Here is an 18,976-nt window from a genome sequence, read left to right as displayed (position 1 = left end):
GCTTTTACCTCTTATTGTTAAATCTGCTTTATTTTGTATTTAAAATAATTGTGGCCTTCAAAATAAAAAGTTTAGTCCTTGAAGTACAACATTATTAGGTTTTCTATGTTTTTCTATGCAAAAATGCATCATGACTTTTCCAATAAGCTGATAAATTACAAAATATGCTAAGTAGCATATTCAGGAAAATAAGATCAACATATCAAATTCATGGTTATCATTCAGTTACTTAATCATTTTAATCCACTTCACACTCTCTTTTAAGTATTCTCGATGAGTAATTGAAACAGACTATTTTATGACATATCCTGCTGCAATCTAATGAATCAATCATATAAAAGGTTAAAAATATAAAGTTAAAAATTAAAATGGATTTTAGAAGTCCACTCTCTAACGGTCAACAACATTTAAAGATTAGAAACTTTAGTACTTTAAACATTAAGCAGTTAAAAAAGCTTTTGGAACACAGCTGTGTAGGTAAAAAGGAAAACGTTATTGCTCCTTTAAAAAGAACAAAAGCAGATGATTTTTGCTTAACTGTTTGCACGTAATGTCACTTGCAGCGCAGGTGCAGAAGTATAATATCATAAAGGGCTGTGCATTTTATTTTTGCTCCAGATTGTTACTTACAGGAGCCCAAAAACGTTACTTTGAAAAATTATCAATTTACTGTGACAGATATGCTGAACAAATTCCAGTAACCTTTGTGCTTGGTAAGTATAGGTCACACGCAGAATGCAGCCACACAGCTGTCTCCGTTAGGCTGACACCGATGACTCTGCATGGGAGTGTTTCCAAGCTGAGAGGCATGCCTGAAAAGCCACTGCTTGCAACTGAACCAGAATCATCCATAAGTTTGCCTTCAGGGCTGCTTTCGCTAAATTAACACCAAACGAGTTTGAGGTAATAATCTGCTATTGGACAATGAAGCTTTCTCTTCACTAACTTTCCACTTTTGCAGTCAGTATTTGAGTTCTAATACCCCACTTACTGGGTGTCCCGGCATTGCCAGGCACAAATGACATTTTTTTCTGGAGGGCAAAATAGTAAGGTATGGATAACAACGTATTTTTATACCCTATCCCCCCAAAAAGGCTGAAATTCTGCTAAAAGCATCCGTGTCACTGATACGTCTTCTGTAAAAAATTGCTTTATAATCGCCCTGTTATTCTACAGGGTTTTATGTTACGCTGGTAGTGAACCGATGGTGGAACCAGTTTGTGAACCTGCCCTGGCCAGACCGGCTGATGTTCCTCATCTCCAGCAGTGTCCATGGCAGCGACGAGCACGGGCGCCTGCTCAGAAGGACGCTGATGCGCTATGTCAACCTCACATCCCTGCTCATCTTTCGCTCCGTGAGCACAGCTGTGTACAAACGGTTCCCCACCATGGACCACGTGGTCGAAGCAGGTACTGTGAGCGACCTTTCTTTCCAGCGGCTCTTCTCAGCTAAGATGAGACTTCCTCTAAAGTTCCTTAGAAGAGTCCTCATAGCTATTGATGCGTTCAGGAAGCATTTATTGATTACCTACTGTGTGCCAGAAATAGTCTTAAGAGGCAAAGGTGAATAGCTCATGTTTGGTAGGGAGGTGGGGAAGGGAAACAGCAGAGGGTCACACTGCCTTCTGTTAGATAGAATTATCGCGTTCATTAAAACAGCCTGTAATACTACCTTACAGCTTTCCAGCATTTTATAGTTTATCTCCTTTTGTGGCTATCGTACTCGGCAGAAAGCAGATTCAGAGAGGTAATGACCCGCACTAAATCACACAGCTGACCGGTGGAAAAGCCAGAATTGAAATTCAGACTCAGAGCTCCTAACTTAATACTTTTTCCAAAGCATATGTGATGTTGACTCTCATCTAGGTAGATGCTAAGGGTGGCCATAAAAGGCCATTTTAGTATGGATCTGTGATCTCTGCTATACCTCAGCATAGACTGAGGTGTTCTATCTGGGCTCCTAGGCGTAGAATGCTGAGAACAAATCATGTTTGAAGGATGGTTCCTTTGGTGTGCAAATACTTAGCAAAGAAGTCATTAAACCAGCCTTCGAAAGGGTGAGAACGAAATGAAACCGTTCTTAGCACATGTAGACAATGTAAGAATCATGACATAATTCTGTCTTCAAATTGAGTGCAGTCTTAAATTAGGTCACAGTATCCTTTTCTGATATGTCCTTTAAAACAGATTTTTTTTTTTTAAGAATAATGTTTTTTGTTTCTTTTTCAGTTTTTTTTGTGGGCTCTTTTTTGTTTTGTTCTGCCTTCTTAGAAAGGCAATACAGACAGTGACACGCAGCACAGAGTGAGGGTTTGAATCCTTACTCCACCACTTACTAACTACACCATCTTTTATGAACCTAACCCTTCTGTGCCTCAATTTCCTCATCCATAAAGTGGGCTTACAGTGCCTTCATAATAGCATCTACTTTGTATGCATCATAGGCTCATGAGAACTGAATTAGTGAACACTTGTAAAGTTTTGAAAGCAGGGCCTGGCACAAAATAAAGTGCCATGTGATTTTTTTTACTATTATAATGAAATCATCAATGAATAGAACAACAGCAATAATGTAGCCTTTTAGTCACTTTAAAGACTCATGGTTATGCTAACCCAGGCCTTCCTGATCTACTTTGATAGGAGTTTGTGAAAGTCAAGGTAGGACTAGGACAGATGGGTATAGGTGATGTCGTCAGGGATACAGAGTGAAATGTGAGAAAATAATGGGTTACAAGGAGTTGGTTACAGATTGGTTACACAAGTACATTATGATATAAAACCAGTAGGAACTTGAAAAGCAATTAGTTGTCACCCCTCCTCCAAGTGTAAAAGTAGCATACTACTTCAGAATGACCTGGGGGAAACACTAGACAATTTAATGTTCTCTTATCCTCATGTCTAAAGAATCCAAGAAATTAAGAATTACCAGCCCTGAAGAAAAGCACACACATGCTCACATGCCCACTCACACACATGCCCAGAGTGCTCAGCGTGGGATAGGGTCACAAGACATAAACTCTGGAACTTTCCTATATGGGTCTAATTGCTTTAGCACTGTGCCACCACTTAGCCTGTTATCTGGGGGGTGGGGGAATAGGTGAGGGAATGGCCTGTCATTTTTATGTTTAATTTATTTTTCATTACCACAAGATACATGTGCTCACTAGAGAAAGAGAGAGATTGTGCCCCAATGGAGTGTGACCACACTGCAACCCGTTTCCCTCATTTCTCCACCCCATCAGGATCTAGGGCATGCTCACACATTCTTGCAGCATCCTTCAGGCCTCTGGGGCTGGGATTCGAACCATGGTGCACCACCATGGTGCATCCAGGATCCAGTTCCCAATGCAAAGCACTTAACTACTGCACAACATTGCCAGCCCTGGCCTGTTTTTGGTTTTGTTTTGTTTTGTTTTGTTTTGTTTTGGTGGCCTGTTATATTTTTAAAACCCTTTTTCTCAACCCTGGGCAAGAGGTTCTGAAGAAAAAGTAGTTTCAAGGTTTCAGACATGGTAAAGGCCCAAGATTTGTAAAGTGGGCCACATCTGTCAGAGGGGGCTGTCTAGGGGCTTTGAGTTAGACCTTCTTGATGTAACAAGCACTGACCTGAATTAAATGTTTTGGTGGTTGGTGAGTCGTGGCTGAAGGTGGAAGAGAACTAAGAGAGGGGCTAAAAACTTGCCAAGCATCCTAAGAAACGATCCATGCTCCTCTGAGTAAAAAGGCCCCTGCTGATCTCTTTCATTCTTAAGGGTTTTTTTCAAAAAGCAGAAAAAAAGATAGTGGCCACAGCTTGTGCCCACAGGAATCCAAGGTTTGTATGCTAAGTGGCAGGGCAGAGGTCCTGAACCACTCTCCTGTAATCCCGGAGAGACGAGAGACGCTGCTGAGGTCCGTCCTTCCTGGGCTCCACAGCCAGCAGCCTGTGTTGACAGCAGCGCTGACTCACCGAACTTCCTGCCCCTTTCCCCAGCAGAGAGGGCTGACTCAGTGTCTGCACGCAGGGTCCCCTTCCAAGCCCTCCCAACTGGGCACATGCCTCTACCACTCTCTGACTGTCCTTCGTCGGTGCCAAAGTTTCTGGGAAGAACAGGAAGTTCAGGGATGGCAGAAAATGTTTGGCAGATGCTCTGAGTCCAGAGCCAGGGCAGCTGCTCCTGCCTACGGTAGAGAGGACTAGTAAGTAAGTAAGGGAGCCCCAAGCCAGGAGGAGGACCCAGGGGAAGGGGACAATGCTGAGGGCACAAAACACGGCCTGTCAGTTGACTCCCATTCCTAAGATCACCAGTAAGGAAAGGGACACTTCAGTGCATATTAGGTATTGTTCAAATCAATCCTGCTAAAAATGCAAGGCCCAAGATGACGCTCCCAGAAATTATTTTCCTATATGTTGAAATTTAATTTTTTTTCTTCAGAAAGAGAGTGTGTGCATCCTTGCTAAGATCTTGTCACGGTGACCCAGCTTGGGTCATGCATGCTCACATGCCCAGCACACTCAGGAAGGTCTCAGGATGTGAACCCAGAACCTTCCTGTGAGGTGTCCGCCTCATTCATAGAGCTTTGCATCTTACAACAGCACCACTACGTGGCCCCTGCCTCCCGAAATTCTGACCCAGTAGGTCTGGACTGGATCCAGGATAGTATCCTTAATAAGCTCCCGGAGGCTGAAGGCAGGTAGTCTCTGGGTCACACCCTGAGAAACTGAGCTCTAAGGCAATGGGAATTTCCCCTCAACTTTGTCTCCCACTCACTTCAGGGAGGGTTCTTGCCTATGTAGATTCAGTGCTGGCCAGGAAGGAAAAAGTGAGAGGGCCAAAAAATGAAAACTAGCACCTCCTTCCAAAGCACCTGGCAGTTCTCATACTAGAGCTGGATGAACGAGGCCCAGAACGTTCCTTGCTTTTAAATTGGACAATCAAGTTACATTATCCTGGGAAATAAAAAGACCAAAGCGTATGCTGCCTAGGGAAACACAGATGATCAAATGTTACAGGTTAAATTTCTCAGATTAAAAATGAAATGTTTTTATTTCTGCTCATATGAAAATAGGAACACAACAATCGAATGAAAAGTAATGTCTATGATGGTGAAAAGTCTCTAAATTGGTATGTCATCAGTTATTTACCAGAAGGATTGTAATGTAGACTCTCTTACTGTTGGCTACAAACCTGCCCTGGAAAATTCCAGTCATTCCAATAACCTGCCCTGGAAGATGTTCATTCCAAGTCAGGTGCCCAGTTCCAGATCTTTGCTGATTCCAGGAATCTAAGTGCTGACCTTAGTTGAGGGCTTACAATATGGTGGCAGAGAATCAAAACGTTTCATCTAGTGTTTCATATGCATCGGGAGAAAATAGCTCTCTTCAAAAGTTCCTCACTGGGGAACCAGCAGTTGGCGTAACGGCTATGTCACTGGACTCCCATGTAGTCGACCGCTGTTTGTGTCCTGGACCCGGTGGCTTAAAACTCACGCCGGGTGCGTGTGCGTGTGCGCGTGCGTGTGTGCCCAGGATCCCAAGAGGAGAATGGAGGAGAAGGGATTGCGGCGTGACCATCCTCCCCAGGGGGTGATTTCTTGTTTTCTGTCTCTATGTCTCTGTCTGTCTGGCGAGCACACGTGCCCTATAGCGAACAATCTCTCAAAAAAAAAAAAGTTCCTCACTGGAAGCACAAGTTCAGTAATAGGAAATTGTATACGCTTCTCTAAAAAAAAAAAAAAAAAAAAAAAATAGTACCCATGCTGACATTTCTCAAAAAAAAGTACTTATGCTGATGCTTCTCTGTCACACATTTGCTCATTCAACAAGGATTTAATGAGTGTGCGTTATCTGCCAGGCTCTGTGCCGGGCACTGGGAACACGGCTGTAAGACGGATACGGTCCTTGTCCTCAGAGGCAGTAAAAATGACTACGAGGCTTTTCTTCTATTAACTACTCTCAGAGATGAGCACAAATATATTTATAACTAACCTTCACATCTCACTGTTTCCTTTCTCGCTAGCACGCTAGGTCATCAAGAAAGTCGTGATGTATTTTTCTGTTTTTCTATGCCAAGTGCATCACGACTTTCCCAGCGATGCAATAGTTTCCTCCTATGCTTGGTGGCTCACGAGAGTGGCCAGAAGATAGCAAATGTTAAGGAAAAGGTGTCTTTTACTTTTCTTAATACTCTGGGGTCTTAAATAAAGTTTCTTACATTTCTTTTATGACTACAAGAAGCCTGAGGAGACCCCACTGGCATTTTTGGTCACACTTAAAGCCCCCCAGTTGTCAAGTACTTGCTGAAATAAAATTTCTGGCTTTAGTATACTGCCTGGAATACTAGCTTCATTTCTGTTTCTGGCCTAGAGTTATCATTTAATCTGTGATTTTTCTCCTTCTCTCACTAAGTAAAACCGATTGAATTCTGGGTAACATTTCTGCCCTATAGTCTGCTTTTGGTTTTTCTTGACGTATTCTGAGGCTCTGGGCTCCTTGATCACTTTGATCTCCAACTGCTCTGGTATAGGAGGGATGATCAAGGGGACAGTGGCATTCATGGCTGTGCCAGGTTTTTTCTCTGCCGGCGGAACCTTTAGAGGCTGAGTCAGTCACCCCTATACTCTCACATGATGAGCCTGGAACAGACAGAATGTCATCCCGAGAGTGAAACTTGACTCCCCTATGCACACTTGCTGTACACAGGAGAGAAAGCACGTGGCAGAACTCTCCCTCCTTAAACAAATGCTACAAATGGACCGTCTCAGTCGATCAGTGTTTGAAAGTTCCCCCACAGTTCTGTTTTAGCAGTTAAATAAAGGCCATGCATTCAACGCTTCTCAGAGTATGATCCAAGACCACCTTCACTGAATTATCTCTTCAAGTTGCAGGTTCCCAAGCAGCTAGGGAATCTGAATCTCTACGTCTAGGACCTAGGAATCCACTTCTTTTTTTTTTAAGATTTTTAATTTAGGATTGGAAAGAGACGCAGATAGAGACAGTGAAAAGGAAAGCGAGAAATCACCCCTTAAGTGGAACGGCCATGCTACAATCCCTTCTCCATTCTCTTCCCGGGATCTTGGGCACACATGCACATACACCAATTTTCAAGCCACTGGTCTAGGACTTGAACCACAGTTGGCCATTTGGGAGTTCAGCGACATAACCACTATGCAATCTGCTGGCCCCAGGAATCCATTTTTTAAACGGGCTCTTTAAACATCTACAGCTGTATGACCCAGAGTAAGAATGCTGTAATAACCAGTTCTAGGGTTAGTTTTCCCACAGTTTGCTGCAGCTGGAATCACTGGGGACCTCCTAAAAATACTGACATTTGGCTCCCACCCTCAGACAGTACAATTCATTATCAACGTGGCCCAACCTGGGCACTGGGAGTTTTCAAAGCTCCCCAGATGATGCTAACGTGCGCAGTTCAGGCACCATGGCACTAGAGCACATCACTTGATTCCTCCAATTTTATCTGCAAATTGCCTCACACACTTGCCCAGTGCAAATAAAATCTGGGTCACCTGTGCAGGTGAGGAGTTAAGAACACTGATTTTGCATGTCATTTTGTTACATGTTACTGTGTAGTAAGAAGTGAATTACTGAACAGAACTAATTGAGGGCAGGGATGTGGCTGAATAGACATGCTTTGCTCATATCAGGAAAATACAGGCATTTCTGTCTCCATGCAGCATTGCTACACTAGAAAAATGAAAGTGATTTTACCCCACCGTATCTTATCTTAGGCTTTTCAAACTGTGGGTTGTAACTCATTCTTGGGTTTTTAAATCATTTTAGCGGCTTGTAACCACTGTTATTTTTTAGAAAGAGAGATTCTTGCTATAGGGTGCATGCTCTCTGCAGAAAGACAGAGAAATAGAAAATGAGAAATCACCACCCCACCCCTGGGGCCGGGGGGAAGGCCATGCCGCAATCCCCTCTCCTCCATTCTCCTCTCGGGATTTTAGGCATGCACACACACGTGCCCAGTGTGTTTCAAGCCTCTGGGTCCAGGATTTGAACCATGGTCAGCCATGTGGGAGTCCAGCGCCCCAACCACTATACCATCCACTAGCCCTGTAACCACCATTTTTAATCAAATGGATTGGAGAACGCAATAGGCTAGAGAATAGAGTAGAACAGAGTTGAAAATATGAGAGAGCACATCATGCAGAAGGGCCAATAATTGTTTTGTGAAGAACTTCCTTACTGGAGATCACAGTAAAGATGTCTGAAGACTGCCCAACACAGTACTGTCTCGGTGCGATTTTATCTTCTCAATCTCCTCTTGCCTCTCCTTGATTTTCCTGGTTACAGTGATTTCTAAACTTTTCCCAATAAATTTAAAGGACAGCTGCAGTTGAAGCTGGTGGCTTTTTCCCACTCATTTAGAAAATTTGAAGATGAAAATAAGCCAGGCACGTTGCAATCTTCCTGGAAAAGTCATCCTCTAAGAAAGGCTCAAATGCTGAATGCACAGTTTCTCTTTCTGAAAGAACTGGCATCAAACACATTCTGCCTTCCAGTTCTGAGATGCAGAGCTTTTAGTTTTGCTAACAGAGCCTCACTTGACTACTCTGCTCTAAAGGCAAAAGATATCTGCCTTGTCTTCGACCAAGGAAAAGCAGGCCAACCATAGAGCAGACAAAATTTATGATGACCAAAATATTATTTATCAATGGATTTAATCAGTCCTTTGACTTGAGGGCAATGAAATTTTGTTCTAACGTAGCAGATCCTACTCCAAGACACATTTCAAGTTTCAAGTAAATGTAAATATATCTTTGTATCACTCAGTATAGATATCTTATTCTGGTTAGAAATATAAAGGAGCGGGGCCGGCAGGTGGCACAGTGGTTAAGGGCACTGGACTCCCACATGGCCGACCGCGGTTGGAGTCCTGGACCTGGTGGCTTGCTTTCTCACTCTCCATCCACCTCTCTCTCACTCTGTCCCTGTCTGGTAAGATTAAAATAAATAAATGAATAAATAAATAAAGTTAAATTTTTAAAAAAGAAATATAAAGGAACATTCTTTGTAATAAACAATATGAAAGTTGCTGATCAGAGCTGAACCAGCCATAAGGAAAAGAAAAAGCAGGTGATATTCTAGGTAGAAGCAATGGCAGAATTAAATAGTCTTGCCTGCCAGGGTTTAGATAGGGCCTGGGGGAGTATGGCAGGGAGACAGACATTGAAGGGCTCAGGGCAGTGGGAGGCCTGGCTCTGACTGATAGTGCTCCCAAACTAGCAAATCAGAAACTGTAATTAAATAGCCTTACAGATGAGAATAATAAACACATTCTTTAAAAAAAAAAAAAAAAAAACTTACCTGATTTTTTTAAGAATCATTTATTTATTTATTATTATTATTTTTCAACTTGACCAGAGAGAGAGAATGAGAAAGCAAGCTGCCAAGTCCAGGACTCAAACCACAGTTGGCCATGTGGAAGTCCAGTGCCTTTAACCATCACGCCACCTGCTGGCCCAGTAATAACCATAGTTTGAAAAAATGTCGATGGGATAGCGCATTTGATGCCTTTTGAATAGATTTGACTCACAATCTTCAGGTTTTCTTTCTATCAACCAGTAACTTGATTTCCAAAGATGAGGTATCTTTGGATAAGATGTATCTTCCTGCAGAGACTAACAAAAATTGCTCTGCCAGTACACTTTTGGAGGCTATATTAATGCCTGGTTCATGATTCACCTTTCACAGAACCTGATAAAGTACTCAATAAATTGAAGCTGAAAGTTTTACATCACTAGCTTTCCTCACTCTACGTGCCCCCTTCCACTCAGACGTCCTACATGGAGGGAAGGGCCTAATTCTCACGTTAGTGTTTGCACTAGATCAACCTTCACTCTGCGTATTTGCTTTCTGCTTAGAAGCCAAGGAAGGACTTGCTAGCACAATTTGATCCATACTCCTGAATAAAAAATAACCAGAGACAATATTATTCTTTGGCCAAATGACAGAGATTACAGCCAGTATATAAATGGTGTCTTTTTTTTAAATTACACTATAAATCCCAAGAATATAACTGTTAGACAATCAATAGGGAATATCTGAGAATAGGCTTCTAGTTAAAGGGAAGAACAACTGCGACAAGTCTTTAAGCATAAAGCCAAGACAGGTCAAGTTTATTAACGTCTTAAAATAAGATTGAATTATGCAGGGCTACCAGATGGTGTGGTGGTAAAGGCACTGGACTCTCGCATGACCAACCATGGTTCGAGTCTCAGATCTGATGGCTTGCTTTCTCACTTTCTCTCTATTTCTCTGATCAAATTAAATAATAATAATAACTGAAACTAAATAAAATAATTATTTTTTAAAAAGATTGACTTATGCTCTGCAAGTGTTTTTTAACAAAAAAAGCAGATTGCCTGAATCATATAACAACTTTGAGATACACTGAGAAATAAGAGAATTTCCAGGCTCATTTTTACCTCCAAAAAGAGTACCATTCTTTAGGCATACCCAGAAACTTTCTAAGCTAGTATAAATAACCAGAGTATTATCTAAAACTAGTCTTCTGATGCTAAATATTGATTGTAGTTGGTATTCTGTATATTCCAAAAACCGATAAACAGAACCTTCATTCAGTGTGACAGTGATTTTCAAACATTGATGTCCAAGTATGTCAGTATTTTCTGCAGAGCTTGGTAATGTGCAACTGCCTGAATATAATTCTGTTACATTGTCCAGGGAGGATTTTTAAATGCTGATGTCTGACCTCACCCTAGACCAACTGAATCAGAATCTCTGAAAATAAGGCCTAATCACTGGTATTTTCTAAAAGAACCCACATGAGAGTCTACAGTGCAGACTTGGGATGAGAACTCTTGCCCTATTCAGTCTGTTTAGAGGGTCAGAGTGGGGCCTAGCAGTTGCCTTTTTTTTTTTTTTAAGAGAGATTTTTGCTATAGGGCACATGCGCTTGCCGGAGAGCAGAGAGAGACAGAGACAGAAAGTGAGAAATCATCTTCCTTGTGGCCATGCTACAACCCCTTTTCCTCCATTCTCCTCTTGGGATTTTAGGCACACACGCACACATGCCTGGCCTAAGATTCAATCCACCAGGCGGGACTTGAACCGCAGTTGACTATGTGGGAGTCCAGCGACATAACCATTATGCCATCTGCTAGTCCCCACTCTCTATGTTTAATAGGTGTCATAAGTGACTTAGAGACCCATGATCTGTAGGCATTATTCTTAAAAACACTGGCCTATGTCAAGTCAAAGAGCTTGGTCCAAATCTGTGAATCTGTCAAAGTGGCACTTTGCACTTCTCCTTGGGTACCTTTTGTTTTTAGATAGGGTCTCATTATCTTGAGCTCCTTCTGCCTCATCATCTGGAGTGGCTGGGGCAGCAGGTGCATACCACCGCACCCCGCTTTCAGTGTGGGCTGGGCTTCCTATGTGGCCTCAGCTTGCCCAACGGTAAGGTCGACCAATGTGTCCTACCACAACTGGGCTACATCTTTTCTAGTATAATAACACCTTTTAAATAAAAGTTGGTCTACATGATAAGGAAAGAAAATGACCTTAAATAGGATAAGCACATTTGTAAACTGATTACAAGTGTTTAAAAGATGGAAAACATGTAACATTAAAACGGAAGTTAATTTTTATCTCTCTGTATAACCAGGATTTCATAAGCAAATTATTGCATTTCTGGGACCAGATGGTGTAATGGTTATGTCACTGGACTCCTGCATAGTCGGCTGCGATCTGAGTCCTGGACTCGACAGCTTACAACTCATATCCAACATGTGCACGTGCGTGCCCAGATTCCCAAGAGGAGAAGGGAGTGTGATGTAGCCATCTCCCTGGGCATGATTTCTCACTTTCTGTCTCTCTGGTGAGCACACATGCCCTGTAACAAAAATGTCTCTTAAAAAACAACAAAAAAAAGGGGACCAGAAGTTAGCGTAATGGCTATGTCACTGGACTCCCATGTAGTCGCATCCCAGACCCAGTGGCTTAAAACTCATGCCGGGCACGTGTGCGTGTGTGCCCAAGGTCCCGAGAGGAGAATGGCGGAGAAGGGATTGTGGCATGGCCATCCCCCCGGGAGGTGATTTCTTGCTTTCTGTCTCTCTGTATCTCTCTGGCTGTCTGATGAGCGCACACCTCCTACAGCAAAAACCTCTCCCCCAAAAAAAGAAAAAAAAAAAAAGATTACATTTCTGAGACAAAAAGAACTGAAATTAATATCTAATAAAAATCAGTTTAAAAAATCAGTTTTAAGCTTTAATTCAGAAAGCACAATTTAAATTTAGTCATAATTAGCATTTAAAAGCCACTTAGAGAGTCAAAGGGGGACCAGCAGGTAGCATGGTGGTTAAGGCACTGGGCACTTCCACATGGCTGACTATGGTTCAAGACCTAGACCTAGTGGCTTGCTTTCTTGCTTTCCTGCCACCTGCCCCCCACCCCCCACCCCGTGTCTCTCTCTGGTCGAATTAAAATAAATGAATGAATAAATAAAATAAAGTAATTCTTATATAAAAAAAAAAGTCAAGGGAAGTAGGTACAAGAAGTTATTGCTGCATTATTTTTAACAGTAAAAAAAATTTTAAAACTTAAATACCTACTCAAAAAGATTCTAGGGGCCGACCCCAGAGCACAGAGGTTAAGTGTTGTGCATTGGGAGCTGGATTCCACATGGCCAAACTGCGGCTTGCATCCCAGGCCTGGAAGCTTGAAAAGCAGGCCGGGCATGTGTGCATGAATGCTCAAAATCCTGATGGGAAAGAGACATGAAGGAAAAGGTGGCAGCATGACCACACCCCACCAGGGTGTTCTCTTTCACTCCTCTTTCTGACTCTCTCTCTTTCAGGAGAGCACATGTGTCCTCTAGCAATTAATAAAAGGAGATTTAGTTGAGTAAAATATTGTATATAATTAATGATTAATTATAGAGCAAGCAGTCATTGAAAAAATGCTACTACTTTCTATATATTAATTTTTAAGTCTCCAAGATATAACTGAAACATAGAAGTAAATGGCAGACATGTCATGTGTTTTTTAAAAATAGGCCTGGAGAGACCAGCAGTTAGCATAATGGCTATGTCACTGGACTCCCATGTAGTCAACTGTGGTTCAAGTCCTGGACCCAGCAGCTTAAACTCACGCCGGGCGTGTGCGTGTGTGTGTGTGTGTGTGTGTGTGTGTGTGCCCAAGATCCCGAGAGGAGAATGGAGGAGAAGGGATTGCGGCGTGACCATTCCCCCTGAAGGGTGATTTCTCGCTTTCTGTCTCTGGCAAGCACACGCGCCCTATAGTGAAAACCTCTCCAGAAAAAAAAAAAAAAAAAAGAGAGAGAGTTTTAGCAGGGAAAACATTTATAAGTAATATTATTATAATACAAGATAATAAAGAATACCTAGTGGGAGTTTGAAAAGGTAGAGATTTCAGGGGCAAGAGAAAGAGAAAGAAGGAACCAAGGAAGGTGTCACAGAAGAGGACATGACTGAGTAGGTCTTTGAAAGGAGAGGTCAGGAGGAAAAGTAATGTGAATTATTACACTAAGTGTTTTGTATATATTATCATATTTTATTGTTTTCATTCTAATAGTTCTAAGTATTACGGTTACCAATTTTAGGCGAATAAAGCCAAAACTTAAAGAATAAACTTCCCAAATGCTCTAGTTTACATCCAATGTCTCCTTACTTCTTGCTGGCGTTCTCACGCAGAGATTGCTAACGTGTATTCGGGCACAAAACTATGCATTGCCTCATAAATTGATACATGATTTGTGTGTGTGAACATGTGCGTCTGTGTATACTTGCACATGCTCACACACACACACACATTCCTTATCTCTAATCCAAGTGTAAACTACTTGAGAGAGAAACCTTTATTTTACATTTCCTTGATACGCTCGGCTCATTATACATTTACATAACATACACTGAGGTTGTGGTAATATTAGTGCTAAACTAAGCCCATTTACTACAGCTATTTTTATCTTGTGTAAAGGTTTTATGACAGCAGATGAAAGGAAATTATTTGACCATCTCAAATCTCCTCATCTGAAATACTGGGTTCCATTCATCTGGTTTGGAAATCTTGCAACGAAAGCCCGAAATGAAGGAAGAATCAGAGACAGTGTTGATCTGCAATCACTGATGACTGTAAGTACACCGTGAACCATCAGTTAAAGGATGCCAAGTAGATAAGACCAGTAGTTAGTGTAATGGCTGTGTCGCTGGACTCCCATGTAGTCAACTGCGGTTCGGGTCCCTTACCCGGTGGCTTAAACTCACGCAGGGCACGTGTGCGTGAGTACCCAAGATCCCGAGAGGAGAATGGAGGAGAAGGGATTGCGGCGTGGCCATTCCCCTGGGGGGTGATTTCTCGCTTTCTGTCTGTCTCTCTCTGTCTTTCTGGTGAGCGCACGCGCCCTATAGCAAAAACCTCTCCAAAATAAAAAAAAGATGCCAACTAGAAACCAAGAGAGACTTGATCTAATGGGCAGACCAGGAAAGGCCTGACTTTTTTCAGTCCTAGCTCCAAATAAGCCAAAAAGATTGGGCTAGTATCAAAATCCTTAACTCTCAGGACAGAGAAAGTACACAGGTTGAACTCAGAGTGATTGGTAGAGACTGCTTGAGAGCTCTGTGTTTTTGTTTTTTTAGAGAGATTTTTACTGTAGGGCATGAGCACTCGCCAGAGAGACAGACACAGAAAGCAAGAAATCACTCCCCAGGGGGATGGCCATGACACAATCCCTTCTCCTTCAGTCTCCTCCATGAATTTTAAGCCACTGGGTCCAGAACTCAAATCACAGTTGACTACATGGGAGTTCAGTGACATAACCATTATGCCATCTGCTCGTCCTGGAAACTCTCTTTTAAATAGAAGTATGCTTTGTAATATGCTCTGTAGAACAGTGTTCCTTGATTGAGAAATGAAGGGTTGCCCAGGGCTCTGGAAAAGATGGTGCCCACATGGCATATTTGTCATTCCTGGCTCCAAGGCTCTAGGATAAAATTTGGAGGAGAAATAAGCCCCCTAGCCATTTCCCAGAAATTAGAATACCCCAATGTTAAGCCAGCTTTTCAAATGCACCAGTAAATGACATAATGTTTTCACTAGACAAAATATCTCTAAATTTATCTGAAAAACAAATTTATATAAGGGCGAGATATATTTGTGCAGAGTCTCTTGGCTGGATTAGGCTAAAAGAAGTGAAAATGATTTTTAAATAGCTCCCAAATTAAAGTGAATTCATCTTCCCAGTTCTAGATAAGAATGTATGTGCAATAGAGAAAAAAAGAGGAAAAGAATCAATGAATCCCAATCCTTCCTGCTCCAAACACAGACTCTGTCAATATGAGTATCCTAAATTCCTCATTTGCTGAGGGAAAGGTTTAGGATGTATTTATGTGTCTTTTCTAAGATCTATAATAAGTTGCGTCTTTGAAAGAGAATAGAAAAATTATTTGCTTTTTGCATTATTTACCAAAATGCCTAGACATTATTTATTAAAAATACAAGAGAGCTTCAAAAAGTTGATAAAAGTACATATTAGGAAAAAGACTATACATAGATTTAAAAAACATCTTTGCACCAAATGAACTCATACTTTTTCCATTTTTTCCACGAGCATTTTGCAGTCCCCTCATGTTTTTAATTTTTAAGAGAGATTTTTGCAATATGGCGCGTGCACTCGTTGGAGAGACAGAGAGACAGAAAATGAGAAATCATCACCGGTGGCGGTGGCCACGCTACAATCCCTTCTCCTTCACTCTCCTCTTGGGATTTTGGGCATGCATGCTCACGTGCCTGGAGTGAGTTTGAAACCACTGGGTCCGAGACTCAAACTGCAGTCAACCATGTGGGAGTCCGGTGACAAAATCATTACACTATCTGCTGGTCTGGCAGTACCCTATTAAGCATTGCCTTCTCTTCCCCACTTTGGGTCAATATTTATGTTGAAAATTATGGATTTAATAGAATAGGGAATATTTCTATGAAGTTGTGACTTATTTTCATATTAAAGAATATGTTTAAATGTATATATCCATTGTGCATATTGTTCAATAATGTTCATTGTTTGTCATTTTTTGAACTTCCCTTTTGAAGTAGCCTTGGGAGCCAATTTCCCAGCTTTACAAAATCAATCCCATCATTTTATAGACATATTCATGAAAGATATGCCCACAGTCTGAGTACCAGTAAATATTACTACACCCAACATTTTAGTAAATCATGTTCTATCTGTTTCTGGCCTAGGAAATGAATCGATACCGCTCTTGGTGCAGTCTCCTATTTGGTTATGACTGGGTTGGGATTCCACTTGTTTATACTCAGGTACCAAATACTTTGCCTATGATTTCTTATTTCTACTGACCCGCCTTGGCACTCGAGCTCACTGTGGGCAGCCCACACTGTCCTCTCACTCCCTTTTCTCTCTATTCCAGGTTGTCACTCTTGCTGTCTACACCTTCTTCTTTGCATGCCTGATTGGACGCCAGTTTTTGGATCCCACCAAAGGCTACGCAGGACATGACTTAGATCTGTACATTCCAATTTTTACTCTCCTGCAATTCTTCTTCTATGCAGGATGGCTAAAGGTAGCCAACAGTCTCAGTACCTGAAACCTGCTCTGTTACCTGCCAGGTTCCAAACTCTCCACACTGATCCTTCACTGAGCCTTTTGCAATGTATTCATGAGTGAATCAAGGTAGATTTAACAATAATAGCTCAGAGATATTACTTTTCTGTTAGGAATTAGTGACAGGAATATCGCCAGTGCCATACTGTAGCCATCTGATGCAGCTCATTTGTGCCAAGAGATTAGAAGAACACTCTTCTATAGCTATTGACTTTTTTAAAATTTTCTGTGCTCCCTTTAGGATTACAATAATGTAATTAAAATAATAACCACCTGCATTGATATTGTATGCCACAATTAGCAACTGGGTTGAGTGAAAGATAGGCAACAGGAAGTTTTGTAGACAACAGAATTCAACATTAATGTTGTAATAGGATCCCTGGTTCCATTCAACTCCATCAATAGTTGCTTATAATTCCCTGAAATCCTACTAGCTGGCCCACAACATTTAAATGCATCCCATTTGCAAAACCAGAACTGAGATCAGAAAAAGAATTCATCCGAATCAAAACCAGAAACACCAGGATTAATGACGACATTTGGTCTGCCAGGAAATCAAAAACAGGTCAGAGCAGTGGGAACAGCTTGTCCAGTGATGAGGGTAGGATTTTATTTGTTTCCCCACCAGCACCACCACCTCCATGTGCCTCTCATCCCTCCCCAAATGTACGAGTGTAAATATCACAGGCCTAATTCTTCCATCTCTTTGATAAGCTTCCAAAAGAGAAGCATGTGATAGAAAAGTATCAAAGAAAATGGCTTCATTAAGTTAACTGAAGTCTAATGGCATATGAAAAATTGGAATTTTCAAACGTGTGGCCTTCCAAAAGGTCACATACTGACACGTACTGTTGAGGCCTCCAGGCTGTGGTGGAATTTTCCCTGTAGACTCTTTTACTTTCATTGATTTGAATATTAACCCCCCAAATATAAATATGTTGGCATTTCAAATTAAACTTCTGAGAACAAAGACATGCCCTTTACAAATGGCAAAAACATTTTTAACCAGATGACAGTGATTCTTAATTATTTCTACCCATTTAGGAGCCAGAAAAAGCTGGAGAGACAAATGGCTCTCGCTGCCCATTAGAGGAAAAAGTTGACTTTACTTTTATAAACATAAGATCATCACAATTGACCCAAATACTCATTCTGTTCTTTTTTTGTCCTTTCCTCTGAATTGTGCTGAGTTTTTTGTCCTTTGCTTATGTTCACACAGGGCGCTCCACCAGTCTACAAAGGTTAGGTAGTGGTTCCTTCCTTCTAATACACTTTCTAAAATATTAACATTTTCCACTTTATATAATATTTTTAAAAGACAAAGTTTTAAAAGATACAATCTTAGCTTCCTTAAGAGATAGACAAACCTCATAAAAGTAAGTTTTCCTCCACTAATTGTGTCTCAATTTCTATCTTGACAATTTTAATATTTTAAAATCTTTTCAATTTTTATATTTATAAATCTTTCCAAAATGTAAAATAACTCTGTTAACTTTTTTAAGGAATTACGTATTTAATTTTATTTATTAATTTTTTTAATTCACTAGAGATAGAGAAAGAGAGAGAGAAAGAGGGAAAGTGAGAAAGCAAGCTGCTAGGGCCAGAACTTGAACCATCGTCAGCCATGTGGGAGTGCCCAGTGCCTTAACTACCACCCCACCTGCTGACCCAGACTACTTAACCTTTTGAGCAGTATACTACTCAGTTATCTGCTGGAAACGGGACCTTCAACAGAGTAATAGATAGTTTAGAGATTGTCAGTTTAGAAATGAACATGTCATTTTGTTCACTGAATGTAGACTATAATATAAGATGCCACAAAAGTGAAAATCAGGATGTAACAAAAATAGTTCCAGGACCCAGTCAGAGATCTATTTAATTGTAGCAAAACCCCAGACAAGAAAGGATGGATATTCCCTTAGAACTCACAATGAAGGACTGTGATCTGAATATCACTGACTTACCGATTCAGGGCATGGCCCTGCTTAGGGCAGACCCTTGGAATAAGGGAGATGTACTTCTTTCTATAAGCGGTTCTCCACTCTGGCTATGCACTAACATCTGGGAGCTCTACCTAATACTGCACTCAACCTCACACCAGTTAACTCAGAATTTCTCAAGGAGGGACCCAGGCATGAGTTTTATTTAAGAGCTTCACAGGTAATTCCAACATGTAGCCAAGATGGAAAACAACTGCTCTAAGTAGTTTAACTTAAATCCTAAAAAATAAGTAGGTAGGTCTTCTACTGAATGGTCTTAGACTCTGGAAAATCTAGACTTTGGAAACTAACCATAAGGTGCCTTTATTTTATACACTTGTAAGTTGTTTTCCTACCCGGACCCATTGTAAAATCTTCCTCTTT

The 18,976-nt window shown here is 41.2% G+C and overlaps 2 protein-coding genes across 2 annotated transcripts in view; both read left to right on the top strand.

Annotated features, from left to right (window-relative positions):
• Positions 1-1,247: 1,247 nt before the first annotated feature.
• On the top strand, positions 1,248-8,530 carry LOC102469672 (bestrophin-3). Its single transcript, XM_006146171.1, has 2 exons — positions 1,248-1,410; positions 8,463-8,530. Exons 1-2 carry the CDS (start codon positions 1,248-1,250, stop codon positions 8,528-8,530), a joined length of 231 nt encoding a protein of 76 aa, XP_006146233.1.
• Positions 8,531-13,977: 5,447 nt separating this feature from the next.
• The window catches only part of LOC114007419 (bestrophin-3-like), a 28,814-nt gene continuing 23,815 nt past the window's right edge, over positions 13,978-18,976 (top strand). Inside the window, exons 1-2 of the mRNA XM_027770928.1 lie at positions 13,978-14,127; positions 16,232-16,309. Coding sequence (XP_027626729.1) covers positions 13,978-14,127; positions 16,232-16,309 — 228 coding nt within the window. The remainder of the gene's footprint in view (positions 14,128-16,231; positions 16,310-18,976) is intronic.

Source organism: Tupaia chinensis, unplaced genomic scaffold (genome assembly GCF_000334495.1).
Source record: "Tupaia chinensis unplaced genomic scaffold, TupChi_1.0 Scaffold000168_1, whole genome shotgun sequence".
NCBI classification, from domain to species: domain Eukaryota; kingdom Metazoa; phylum Chordata; class Mammalia; order Scandentia; family Tupaiidae; genus Tupaia; species Tupaia belangeri.
Note: the sequence above shows the minus strand (reverse complement) of the source record. Positions and strands in the feature narration are given on the sequence as shown.